General features: G+C 40.6%; 1 protein-coding gene across 1 annotated transcript; it reads right to left on the minus strand.

Annotated features, from left to right (window-relative positions):
• Positions 1-426: 426 nt before the first annotated feature.
• HS3ST1 (heparan sulfate-glucosamine 3-sulfotransferase 1) lies at positions 427-11,874 on the minus strand. The gene is made up of 2 exons (XM_050338556.1): positions 11,769-11,874; positions 427-3,159 (listed from the first exon to the last, which is right to left on the minus strand). The coding sequence occupies exon 2, from the start codon at positions 3,029-3,031 to the stop codon at positions 2,069-2,071; it is 963 nt and encodes a 320-aa protein (XP_050194513.1). The 5' UTR covers positions 3,032-3,159; positions 11,769-11,874; the 3' UTR covers positions 427-2,068.
• Positions 11,875-12,691: the final 817 nt, after the last annotated feature.

Below are 12,691 nucleotides of genomic sequence, written 5' to 3' on the forward strand. Positions count from 1 at the left end.
ACTATACTAAGGCAGGAAGTCTCTTTTCTGGGCCAGCATCTCTCTGGTCCATCTGGCTCTTGCAAAGATCACACTATGAAGGAAATGCAGACAAAAAATGCTGTCCCACCTTATAATAAATCCCCTGAAATTCTCCTTTCTAAAACTTTATTAGAAGCACGATGTAGTATAATTGTGTTATTTTTGGCACCTGCTTCATGTAGTATTTGACATTATTGCCATCAGAAACTTTCTCTCCTTGTTGTGTATTGTGGGTCAGCAGTGGACCATTCAGGCACAATCCAGTAGCAAACAACTGCTTTCTAATCAATCCACTAGGCTACAACTGAGTTCTTAAGTAACATTTAACTGGAAGCTAAACTGGGTTTAAATCCCAGATTCTGGTCTTCCAGACTAGAAACTGATGAACAAAAGAGAAAGGAAAAATGCAATTCAGAAAATATTTTATTGAGTACAATACCATTTCATTGTAGGCTTTTGTCAAAGGACTAATTTATAAAATACCACCAACCTCTCTGAGGTTGAATACAGCTTGGGCAGGTACACAAGGAGTGGGAGAAGAGAGGGGCAGCACCTGCAAATTTTCATGCAAGAGGCGTAATATGGGATATTTGTATCCAAGACTATACCTTGTCATAGTGCCCAAGTTTGCACCAGCTCACCAGAAAAAATTAATGAATCTACATTTAAATTTTACAAAGGATTGTAACAATCAGCTACAAGATCAAATTTACTGGGTGTTGCCACTGCACATTTGAAACTAAACTCAAGATCATAAAATGAAAATTAGGACCTCAGAATGAAAGTACTGTAGGAAGCCTTGTGTGGAAATAGGATTAACTCCTATTCCAGAAACTGATGGTTAACAAGAAATCATAACCACTGTAGATAAGGACAGCTTCAATTTTTACCAATGCACTAACATCTAACTTCCATTTTTACCAGATACAGAAAACAAGGAAAGTTCCTGGAATTTGGGTTAATCCAATAGCACATGCCTAATCAAGACTTGGCATAAAGGTTCTTGGAAGGAGATTAAACAAACAATAGTCCATAGGCAATTTTCAGTTGCATAAAGCAACTTCTCAGCTCATGGAAAACAGCTTTAAGTGGGGTAAAAGTATGGTAATATTTATATGAAAAAGGTTGATAGTTACTGGAATGTAGACCAACTAATTTTTCTGGTGTGAGTGTTCATTTTCACCGATGGCAAAGCATAAATGTGGTATAAAATGTAGGAACAGTCTTAAGTAGCCTTGAAAAAAATCTCTATATTGCTTAAATTCTCTCAACCCTACTTCTTTATGAAGTATATATACATTCAGAGACTGTAAGAAGTTTTTAGTTTGACCATATTTCTACAGCTAATTAGATTTTATGAGCTGGTCCCCACAGAACCTTTAAAAATCTGCCATGAAACCTGCACTGTACTGCCAAAGAATTTGAGGAGCACTTGTTATAACAGTAAATATGAAGGTAAGGTAAGTATAGCAGTTAACATGTCATATTACACAGAGACTTCCATTGTCATTTGAGTGTGCATGTCCCAACACGTGAGTACCACCAGTTTACCAGGAAATAATTTTATAGAGCAGGATGGAACAATTTGTTAACTACAACAATATTTTCAAACAAAAAATAAATTATTAAACCACACATTAAAGCAAGATAAATGGAAATGTAAAGTTTAGCATATTCATTAGCAATTAGAGGAAAAAAACATCCTGAATAGTCCAGGAAGGCCAAAGTATTCAAATAATTCAGCAAGACTCTGTTGAAATTAATTTCTTATTTATTAAAAAGACAACACATTCTCAAGAGAGCAGCTTCTGCAATGAAATAATTTAGTTTCTTCATACAGACACATCATACACAATGTTAACAACCATGAAAAACAATACAAAATGCTTTCAAATTTAACAAGTAGAAAAATATAACTAGTATATATGGCAATTGTGAATCTAATACTGTACAGAAGTATTTATGGATTTTACAAATAAATTATACTTTAAATGCCCTTTTTAATTTTTCTAACTGTACACTGGAACATAGGTACTGAAGCTTACTACTAACTTGCCACAAAGGAGTGCCAATCAAATGTCCTGCCCACAAGCTCAAAAAATTTCTTGTTGGGTTCATGGAAATATTCATGCAGTTTCTCGAGTAACCGGGTATCTACTTGTGGGTGCGCTCGTCCTTTTGACTCATGTAAACAGCGCTCTCTACCACTGTCCCTTAGGCAGTAGAAGCCTTTAGTTTTATTGAAATAAAAGTTTGAAGCATTTATCTGTGGTGATAACTTCAAAAACCTCTCAACCTTTTCTATTTCTGGGAAGGGATCTTTGATCAGTTTATCCCCATCTACAATGTGGATATGATCAAGAGGAAAATACTTCAGCCAGTTCTGCATGTGAATGTAGTACAAGCTTCTGTTTATTGCCTTGTAGTCCACATTGAGTTCACCATCTTTAATCAGGAATTGTTCAATGGATGGATACGGCTTGTGCTTCTGCATGTGATTGTAAAACACTTGGGTGTAATCTGATAGTACTCTTTCACTTGGGTCTCTTAAAATAAGGAGTAGTCTCATCGATTGGTTCATGTTATAAACTCTTTCAGGCACTTTAGGTGATGTGAAATATGCTGGAGTTTTTTCCACGGTGATCTGATGGGGATAAGAGAATGGCATTTGATTAATATACCACTGCAATCCATTTCTGTAATGATCTTCCCAGTCAAAGAAGTGAACTTCACTTTCTGCTGCTGCAATATCTGGATGGAGACTCAACATCTCTAACAAAGCTCTTGTTCCACCTTTTCTCACTCCAATAATAATAGTCTGTGGCAGCTGCTGACATGATCCATTAGAATGAACGTTTTCCTTGAAGTCATTTTTCTGAGATGTTTTCTTTAAAAGCTCTCTCTGAACAGACTGAGAAGAAGTCTCAGCATTCGAATTTATAGCTGGTCTGGAAGGCACTATCTGAGGTTGAACAATAAGCAACACAGCTCCCAGCAGAAAAGCTGCCATGACAGAAGTTCTTAGTCTGGTTTCACTCAAGCAGGTAATAGGGCATAGAGTGATTTCCACCGAGAACAACCTTTAAAAGCTGTTTTTGTTTTGCTGAGTGAATGTGTATTTCTCAAGCAGAAACTTCGCTGAAAGAGGGAAAAGAAAAAGAAAAAGCACATTATTTTATATTCAGACATAGCACTACTAAAGCCACACTGCAAATATCTTCTGCTTTTCACAACTGAACAAAAAACTTCAGCTTTCCCAACTCTAGGCTCATAGATATTTTGGTGTAAATAAATGTTTTAAAAAACATGCATAACAATGCCATGAGAAAATGATTTCCAGTCATCAGGAGATACAAACATTATGAATCTTTCTCTTGCACTCAAGATTCATCTAGAATGTTATTATTTTTTTAAAAATCTGATTTCCTTGAAGTTGAACCTCAATCACAAGAGAATTAAGTGCTTTTTTTCATCTACAAGAGAAGGTTTTCTTAGAAACAGAGCATATAAAAGGAAAAGTTGTGAACTGGACCAAAAGAGCATTCTTATAATGAGGGGACTTGTAGGATGTCTGGGTATTATAGTCTCCCAAAGCACCATGTGACAGCAATCTTGGAAGTCAAGCCTCCTGGGAAAAAGGTTTATGCTACATAGGTAGAGCTGCCCAACCACGACAAAGCAACATTCTCCTGGGAATAAGTTAGGAACAGCTCTGGGTGAATAGAAGATCAAGGAAAAGTTGATCTTCTGTGTCATTTTTAAGTGAAGTTAACTTTTGCTTTGTGCTTAGGGTTTCAAAGGATAAAATAGGTGGTATGCACCCTGGCTCCATAAAAAAGCAAGATAATGAACCCATAGACTATAGTATGACTAAATCAACATAACAGTAAAGGAATTCTGGTTCCAGTCTTGATACTCAGGAAAGAAAATACAGTGGGTGCCTCTGTAGGTCATTTTGAGAGTTAGCCAGCAAGCTTTTGTGATGTAAAGAACTAACTTTAGACCTTGTCAAAAGACTACTAAATACCACCACTGAACACCATTTAAAGGTCAGCGTGTTTTTAATGCAATGTTTGAAGTGAAATTGTAATAGCTTCACACACAGTTTAGCTGTTAGATTGTCACATTATGAGCAGGCTGTGTACACAAGCTCCCTGAATTAAGATGCCTTTCAAAAATTTTAAAGCCTCAGTGAAGGGCTGGTGTATGACTTTGGTACGGTCTAACTCCATTTAGAAGTCGAAGCCATGATGGCTGAGCACTTGACTGCTTTGCCTTAGTAGGTTACTGTAATTATGAATTTAAGCTTGGAACAGCATGTACTGTACCTGCTAACAAGGGCTAAAATATGAAATTACATATGAACAACCTGAGGAAATGCAAGGGTTAGGTTTTGGAAACTCTCCAGAGAATGTGAAAAGAAACTAATGACTTTTCCACAATAAGCTAAGTCCCAGTGCAACAAGGACTAATGATGTGTTTCTAAGGGATCTAAAGTTCTGTTTGATAGCTTTGCATTTACAGAGGTCATGACTCCATCCTGAATGGAGCAGGTCTGCTTCCTGATGTTTGCTACTGATTATCACTTCTGTGCTTTCTCTTTTTTCATTTTTAAAGGGCTACAAGCCAGCAATATTGTTAGGAAGAAGAAATCAAAGCCGGGAAGAGAGGGAAGTAAAGTGCCATGAGAGATGGGAAGTCAAAATAATGCCTTCCTCTATGCCTACAGGCTTTGAGCTCGTGGGCATGCCCTGTCTCAGGTGGGTCATGTCCTGGGCTGTTCTGTGATGTCTGATATGAGGCAACTTTGCAAAGGAATTTGTTGTTTTTCCATTCTTGGTCACTGTTTTCTCTGGCTGAAAGTCATTTCGCTGCTGTCATTAGCCTTCTGCTCTCTTTCCCTGTCCTCACCATTCCTGTTAATCTTTCTCAGCTTAATCTACTTCAGTTTTAACAAGAAACAGTGCCGATAGCCTCACATTGTGGATGTGGGTGGGGGGAGACACTGAATGACAGGAAATTCGATATAGGTAAATTCATGGTGGATGTCCCCACTGAGCTATGCTGCCACCATATTCAGCAGAAATGAGAGCAAACAACACAGCACCAGAAAGATTGGATCAGTGACTGGGCAGCTCAGTACATAAGAACAACAAAACATCAACTCTTGCTGAATTTTAAGGTCACAGATTAAAGGAATAGCCACTTACTTCAGTGTATATTTTAAGTCACTAGCTCCATAAATAGCAGGTCTGAGTTGTTGCCTTAACACCTTATTGGAAAAACATAATAGGATTCCAGGGAGGAACAGGTTGAACTGTCCTGAAAGGAGTTACGTTAAAGCCTAATGGAGGGAACTCTTATTTTTTAAAAGTCAGACTGAAATGTGCTATTGCAAGCTCTGGGATAGACTGTCTCTGGAGAGATTAATTTTTAGCTGCTGGCCTCAGATATTAGAGACAACACATTCCTGTATTAGGGTTTTTTGTTTGTTTTTGTTATTCTTGGTTTTTTTTTTTGGGGGGGGGGCTGGGTGTCGGATTTTGGTTTTGTTTGTTTTTAATAATGAACTATATATATAAATTCATTGGGAGACTTAATTTATAATTCCTATTTTGCATACTACTCAGTTGCCTACTTTTTTATGCAAACCTTCCTATGGCTGAGTACAGCATAGGAACTTTTGGAGAAAAGACACAGCAAGGTGTCTCTTAGCTGTAGCTCTTCTCATATTTTGGCCAGCATTGCTCTTTGAAATCAGACTTGTGGGATATTACAAGTGTGGTACCTGGGGCCTCATCTCAGACAGCTTTTTGAGCCTCAGTGGAGACCCGGTTCAGTGTCTTCCCATTCTTAACTCAAATACTTTTTCGAGGAAGAGCTTTTTCTATAAATAAAGCAACTGTTTTCTGTTGCAGTATGAAACCTCAGAATAGCAGGGGAATATCTTCTGTTTCAGACATACAGAATTTCACTGTTCCTCCCCAGCTATTTGCTTACGTGCACATATGCCACTGCAGAACACTGCTTTGGTATCTGTACCACTTACTTTGTGCGGTCACAATGAAACATATTAGTAATTATGCCATCTAAAGTACCTGTATGCTATTGTTGTTTTGTTTGCAAGCAATAAAGCTTTGTCAGACTTCTCTTTCCATTCTCTTTTGTTTCTCCAAAACTGTATAGGCTTGATATCTGGATCAATTATTTTGTTGTGTTAGACTAATGCAACACAATGGACATGAGTGTGCCTCTAAATTCAGCACAAAACATATGTTGTGCGGGCAAAGTGGTCTCCAGGAATATAAAATGGTTGTCATTCAGCTTTCATCTCTTATGTCATCTTTCGTGTTTTATGTAGATCTGTAGCTTGGTGTCTAGAATTACAGCAGTTTATATAAAAGGATGCAAACATGTATAGCTTTATAACTTGTGGGTTTGAAAAACTCTTTCAACAATAATAAGCATGCACTGAGAAGTTTATAGCAGCCACCCTGCCAAATTACTTTTCTGCTTTAAAAATTCTCTTCACTGCATCCACTAGTTCACGCAGGGCATACATGACTTCACTCCATGACTTTGTATTCCAGATTAATACAAAAAATTTAACTGACAGTCATTACTATTGCCTTTGCTTCAAGTAAATGAGCAAGTTGTAAAAGAAACACAGTTTATGTTAAATGGTGCTTTGACAATTATACCAAGACTTTTTGAAAAGTCTGATTGCTTTTGCTTAATCTTTTCTTCAGCTTTCCCCAATTAATTAGCGAAATGTGCTATCCTGTTTATTCAACAAGATTTCATGTGGACTTTCCCAATCAAATCAGTTTTTATGATTCAAACCTCTTCAATAGTAATAGTAACTTGGAAATAAATGGAAGCTTTTCTCAGTAAATGCAGTGTGAGGGCCACAGCTGCCATATTGCATTGACTTTTAAGCATATTACAGTGCTCTTTGAAACATATCTCTATTTTATGACTTCTATTTTTTACCATATAACCAAGGTATTTCAATGCCTCAATATATTTATCCTCACTCAATGACATTGCCTAAACTGTCTAGATTATATATACTTTTTAGTTTAATACCCATTTAAAAATAATAAGGTAGTTTTTGCCCAGACTGATAACTTCATTTTTGCTGGGAATGGAATGGGATTAGATTTAGCTCTGAGCTTTCATAAGAACCTTTAAGTTATCTGTCCAAGTGGGTAGGTGGAAACATAAAGAGTGTCTATAGGGCAGTCAGTAAGCATCAGGTAGGTTCTGCTGGCAGATCTGACAGCAACATACTTCCCCAAAAAAGGCCACAGCAACACACAGAGGTTTAGTGGAGCTAATGGGACACAGTTGCCAGAACAGTAATAGGAAAGGGAGGATTACATCCTCTCTGTAAGCATGCAGATGACTTCACCTTCATCAAACAGAAGCTGTGTTTTTATGATTCTCTCGGGACTGTGGAGAAACAGGTTAAGTTTTAAATGTCCTCACTTTCTCTCCTTGGAGAACTGAAGCCTTTCACTGGAAAGTTGTCTGCCCAGGCATCTAATAAAAATAGATTCTGGCCTGAATGAGAGCCATAGTTCAGTTACTAAAGTTTGTCTGTAGAGGGAGATTAGAGCTGAAAATCTGAGTAAGACATTCTGTTCATATAAAGTATATTTAGTTTTGCAGATGTGATAGAACCTCAGGACAGTTTGTGGACTGTATTCTCCCTTGCACATATTTCAGCACTCAGTACTGCAAAATATAAGACTAACATTGATGGTTAAAAGTAGCTGTGCAGTACAACCCACACATCTGCTATGCTGGCTTCTCCTATTGGAAAAGAAAAATTCCCTTAACTGAGCTAACCAACTCTAAAAACAACTTTCTAAACTGACGAACAGTCAGTGATCTGAACATTTGTATTTGGTTATATATTAAAAAAACATGAACTATATCAATTGCAGTGTACTTGAAATTCTTCAATAACTCATTGATATGAACAGTATATATTTATTTCCTAAGAATAGACTGTGTCCACCACAGGATATATTCCTTAGTTGTTTATATGAGCTCATCAAGTGCCACTTTGTACTCTGTTGACATAAAACTCCCTAGTGCAGCTATCACTTAAAACTCAATCAAGAGCAGGAAAGGAAAGTGAGCATTTTTTTCTTTTTTAAATTTAACCAAATTTATGAAATGTGTGTTTTCTTGGAAATATATTCTGTATTTTGTTATTTTTAAATATTGAACTGTCTCACAATACCCTCTTCATGAAGAAATGCTTTCTATACCACCCCCCTCACATGTTTTTAATCACATTTTAACAAAAGTTTTAAAAATGTGTCAATGAAATACTTGAATTCTAGTTTCCAGTAATTAACTACAAGTAATTGCCTACATTAGTGAGTGCTACAGAGACAAGCATAATAAATTAGATAAATTAGTACATACTACTGAAACCATAGATCTCTAGGGGGATAAACTATTGATTAGCTCATAATATATAAAAAAAGCCATTTGCGCATTAAGAGGGGACACAAAATAACAAGTAAGTGTATGAATCTGTCTTACAAGTGCCTAGATGATACTGTCTAGGTACATCTACCAAATTATATTAAAACTGCTGCAGAGCCAGTAGAGATAAACCATGGCTTTAACTTTTATAGTCAGCATGTTAAGAAATCTAATCATAATTTCAGTTCTGTTAAGATGATATGTTGTCTATGAGCTCTAAGACTTCAAAACTTAAAGACTTTTAAAGTGTATTCCTAGTCGGGGGAACTTCACGAGCTGAGAAAGGTTGACTTGGTAGGAAGTATTTTTGGCTGAAATCTGCTGTATTTCTGCACTTGCTGTGATAAATACAGTTTATGCAAATTAGCTAGGCCACCAGTTCATGACTTCTAAAGAAGGAGTTCAGCTCCACTGTGAGCAATAAGGTAGCAAATTTATAATAGACTGTGGTTATATATAACATTCACTCTTTCTCTTAAGGTCAGAAGGGACCATTTCAGTCTTTCATGCCAAGAGATCATAAAAATTTTTAGAAGAGAGAATACCCTAGATTTCAGAGAACCTCATGCAGGTAAAAATAAAATGGGACATTACAGCAGAATAAAAATAAACTTGAAAAGCTCAGGATGCACAGAATTTTTTGTACTGAATGCTAATATGGAATACCCCTACCAACTTTTAGCAATTTTTTAAACAACTGTCAAGATTCATCTTTTTTCATAAAGAGGGTACACTCTACCACTACTTCTCTGTCCCCCCCATAAACCCAAAAGCTCAATTCAAAACCCAGAAACTACTCGCCACTCCACTTTCCAAGCAAAATGGGTCCCATTCTAATTAGGAAGCAGAAATCTATTGCACAGTTAATAACGTTGCTTCCTAATTCATCAAAGCTGTCCTCAAGAAAACAACCTGTGTGAAAGGATGGCTCTGTCCTGTCTGGCTTCCTTTCTGTACAAAGGCTCACCTTAACTGGATGTATTAAAATAGCAAACACAACAGACTAAGCAATCCCATTCTCATTTCCCCTGACAAGCAATTTCTCACCATTCTCTGTAGCTGTGGGCTCTGTGTCAAATACTAATAAGATATGCAAAACAATAAAAACAAAATAAACAAAAAAACCCCAAACCTCCAAATAATCTTTTAGTTCATATTCCAAGTAGATTTCTGTGTTTTCCACTCTCCTGTCTTCAGAATAACACTGGAGCACAGTGCATACTGGTGAGGTCATCACTGTATTAGATTTAGCTAAACCAATCAATTTACTAAGCGAAGCACTACACAGTGACCTGGAGAGAACCCTCACGCTCTGGAGTGACAAGTGAGATGACCCAGCAGGATCTCCCATCTTGGACTGCCTTGGCATATGACAGTTTTCTTTTTCTTATTATCAAAACTTTTAATCCATCAGCTTTGACATATTTTTCGACTCTGATAGTTTATAAGCTATGGGTGGCATTTTTGGAGGGGAGAGATCCCAGGCTAGTCAGACTAATAAAAACATTTTTGGTTTCCTCTAATGAAAAGCAGAAGAGTCATATGAATATGCATATATTCTACCCACTCTGTTTTTCTGTAGTGTCTGTGTAAGCATATGGCTAGTTCAGAATAACACAGGTAGTATTCTGACAAGGGGAGGGACACAGATGGGAACTTGGCAGTCCTGGGAGTGGAATTTGCTCCGTCAAATTAGTGCCTCTCCACTGCAGTAGCTGGCTTTAGTTCGGTTGCAGTCTTGCTGCTGACCTACCAGAGGCATTTGTTTGGCTATGCACTATCAAAAATCTCTGCATTTTCCAAATAGAAAAAAAAAACCAAAACAAGGTGGGTATTGAAAGGGTGGATGTGCAAGACATAGCTGAAGTTGATGGCAGTGACTGTGTTCTTACCGAGATGTTCTTGTTTCTGAGCAATGTGGGAAATACACTTGTTCGAGAGGGCAAGAAATGCTAGCAGATGTAAATTGTAACAGTTATTACATTTATACTTACAAAATAAGTCTGATAGCCAGACAGTACATGGGCATTCACCAAACGGAACCTGTTCTGCTCACATTCCACTTGCCATGTATACTGCAGAGGCTCTCAGTGGGAATGGGCAGTGAGTGCATCTCTGGTGCCAGAAAGATGCTCCCTGCAGACATTCCCTTCCCATGCCATTCAAGCATGGTATTTCTAGAACTTCTCAGATATTTTTTTTCCGCACCAGTATCCAAAGAGGAACAGTCCTGAAACAAGGAAAGCCCTCAACCTACTGCACTAACATAGAGAGGAATGAGAATCATATACTTTAATTTCCAGTCAACTGAGGTAATTGAATTGCCTGTACTTAGCTGTGTGCCCTTTCCTGATCTTTTGAACGTCTGGCTGAAAGACGAGACCAAATCAGAACTCTTCCAGCTGGGGTCTGCCACCGCTCCCTCTCGCATCCTTTTGCCCCCGAAAGATTTGAACTGCACACACCTTTATCCCTAGAAAGCACACTGAGAACTGCAGTGAGCAAGCCTCTCCTGTAGTATTCTAGGAAGCCAGTCCTTCAAAACAGAAATGAGCTGAAGTTAAGGTTTTGTGCCCTCCTGGCCAACCCCCAAAGACCACTCTCCCTCCAGCCCTGAGCTGCCTGCCAGGTTCCAGTTCAGCACACTGCATCCAGCCGGCTCCAGCACTCAGCGTGGGAACACATCAAAGATGCTCAGCGGAGCCTTTGCAAATGTTCTCCTGTCAGGTAGGAGCCTCGCACCCTGGCACCCCTATTCCACAGCCCTGCCACTCTGCCCTTACGTGTGCCTGTCATTTAGCCACATGGGAAAGATGGTGAAAAAGCGCCCCGAGGGCCACACCTGGCCAGGTAATGCCGGAGGTAATTCCGGCCGCTTTGCTTTTTCTCCCCTCCTTTCTCTCCTTTCCCCTCCGGCAGCGCTGCCTGCCAGAGCCCGTCTCGGCGAGCAGGGAGGGCGCGGGGCAGCGCCGCGGGTCCCTCCCGGGGCGGTTCACGGCACCGCACGGCCGGGCACCCGCGCTGCCCAGCCCCGCAGCGGCGCCGTGCGGCGCTCGCCTCCCGCGGCCGCGGGGCTCCCACCTGCCGCCAGCAGGTGCCGGGCGGGCGGCAGCGCCCCGCGACAGCGCCTGTGCACCCCCGGCGATCCACGATCGCCCCGGCACCCGCTTCCACCCCAAAAACTTCCCGCGCCGCTCAGGGCAGCACCCGGCGCGCCGATCCCTCCCCAGCGCGTCACTCACCGCCGGGGCGCGGGGCCGTGGGGCAGCGCTCGCCCCGCTGTTCCATGGGCGCCCGCGGGTGCCGGCGGAGCCGGGGGAAGCGCGCCCGGCAGCGGCGAGCTGGGGAGCGAGCCGCGCACCGATGGAGCGCCCGCTGCCGCCGCGTCGCCCGGCCGGCAGCGCCGCGGCCGGAGCGCGGTGCCTGGAGCCGGCCCGTTTGTACCGCCCCGCCCCGCCCGCCCCGCGTCACCCGGAGAGCCCGCCCGCCCCGCCGCTCCGAGCCCTGCCCGCGGCCGCCGCGTGCGGGCAGTGCATAGCCGGGGTGGGCAGCATCGCCGGTATGTCTGTGCCTGCACGCACACACGGGTATGTGCCCACATAGCAGTGTACCAAGTAATGTCACAGGCTTTGGGAAACAAATGTCTATCCGCAGAAAGCACCCCCAGTCCCCCCCTCATCCCCATATCATCCTGAGTTGGAAGGGACCCGCAAGGATCAAGGAGTCCCGACTTCTTCGATTGCCTCCTTCCCGTACCTACAAAAATAACACCCATGAGAGGTCGAGTGAATAGCAGAGTGATAGTGCTTGTATTTACTTCTTCTACTTATTGTTTGTTTTCTCGGGACTTTAAAAGGTGCCTCTGATTTTATTTTAATTTTTTACTTTTCCTCTGAAATGTTTTCTGTTGATGAATTTAGTATGAATGTTTAGAATGACAGAAATGCTGCTTCCTAAGAGCAGTGGGGAGAAGGCCTTCTGGGGCTTTAAGTCATAGGGTTAATGTATTGAAATAGGTCTGTATTTGCCATGAACTGAAATGTGGTTGTTTTAAGATAAAATGCATTAAAACCAACATTAACATACTGCATCCATTATTTCAACAGCCAAACTCTTGAAATTTACTGTGAGTAATATGCAGGTCCAAACAACTCAAAAAAAGAAA

This window comes from Myiozetetes cayanensis, unplaced genomic scaffold (genome assembly GCF_022539395.1).
Source record: "Myiozetetes cayanensis isolate MyiCay16 unplaced genomic scaffold, myiCay2020 scf7, whole genome shotgun sequence".
NCBI classification, from domain to species: Eukaryota; Metazoa; Chordata; class Aves; order Passeriformes; family Tyrannidae; genus Myiozetetes; species Myiozetetes cayanensis.

Coding starts and splice junctions, on each gene's coding strand:
- HS3ST1 (XM_050338556.1), bottom strand. CDS start 3,031: ATGGCAGCTTTTCTGCTGGGAGCTGTGTTGCTTATTGTTCAACCTCAG.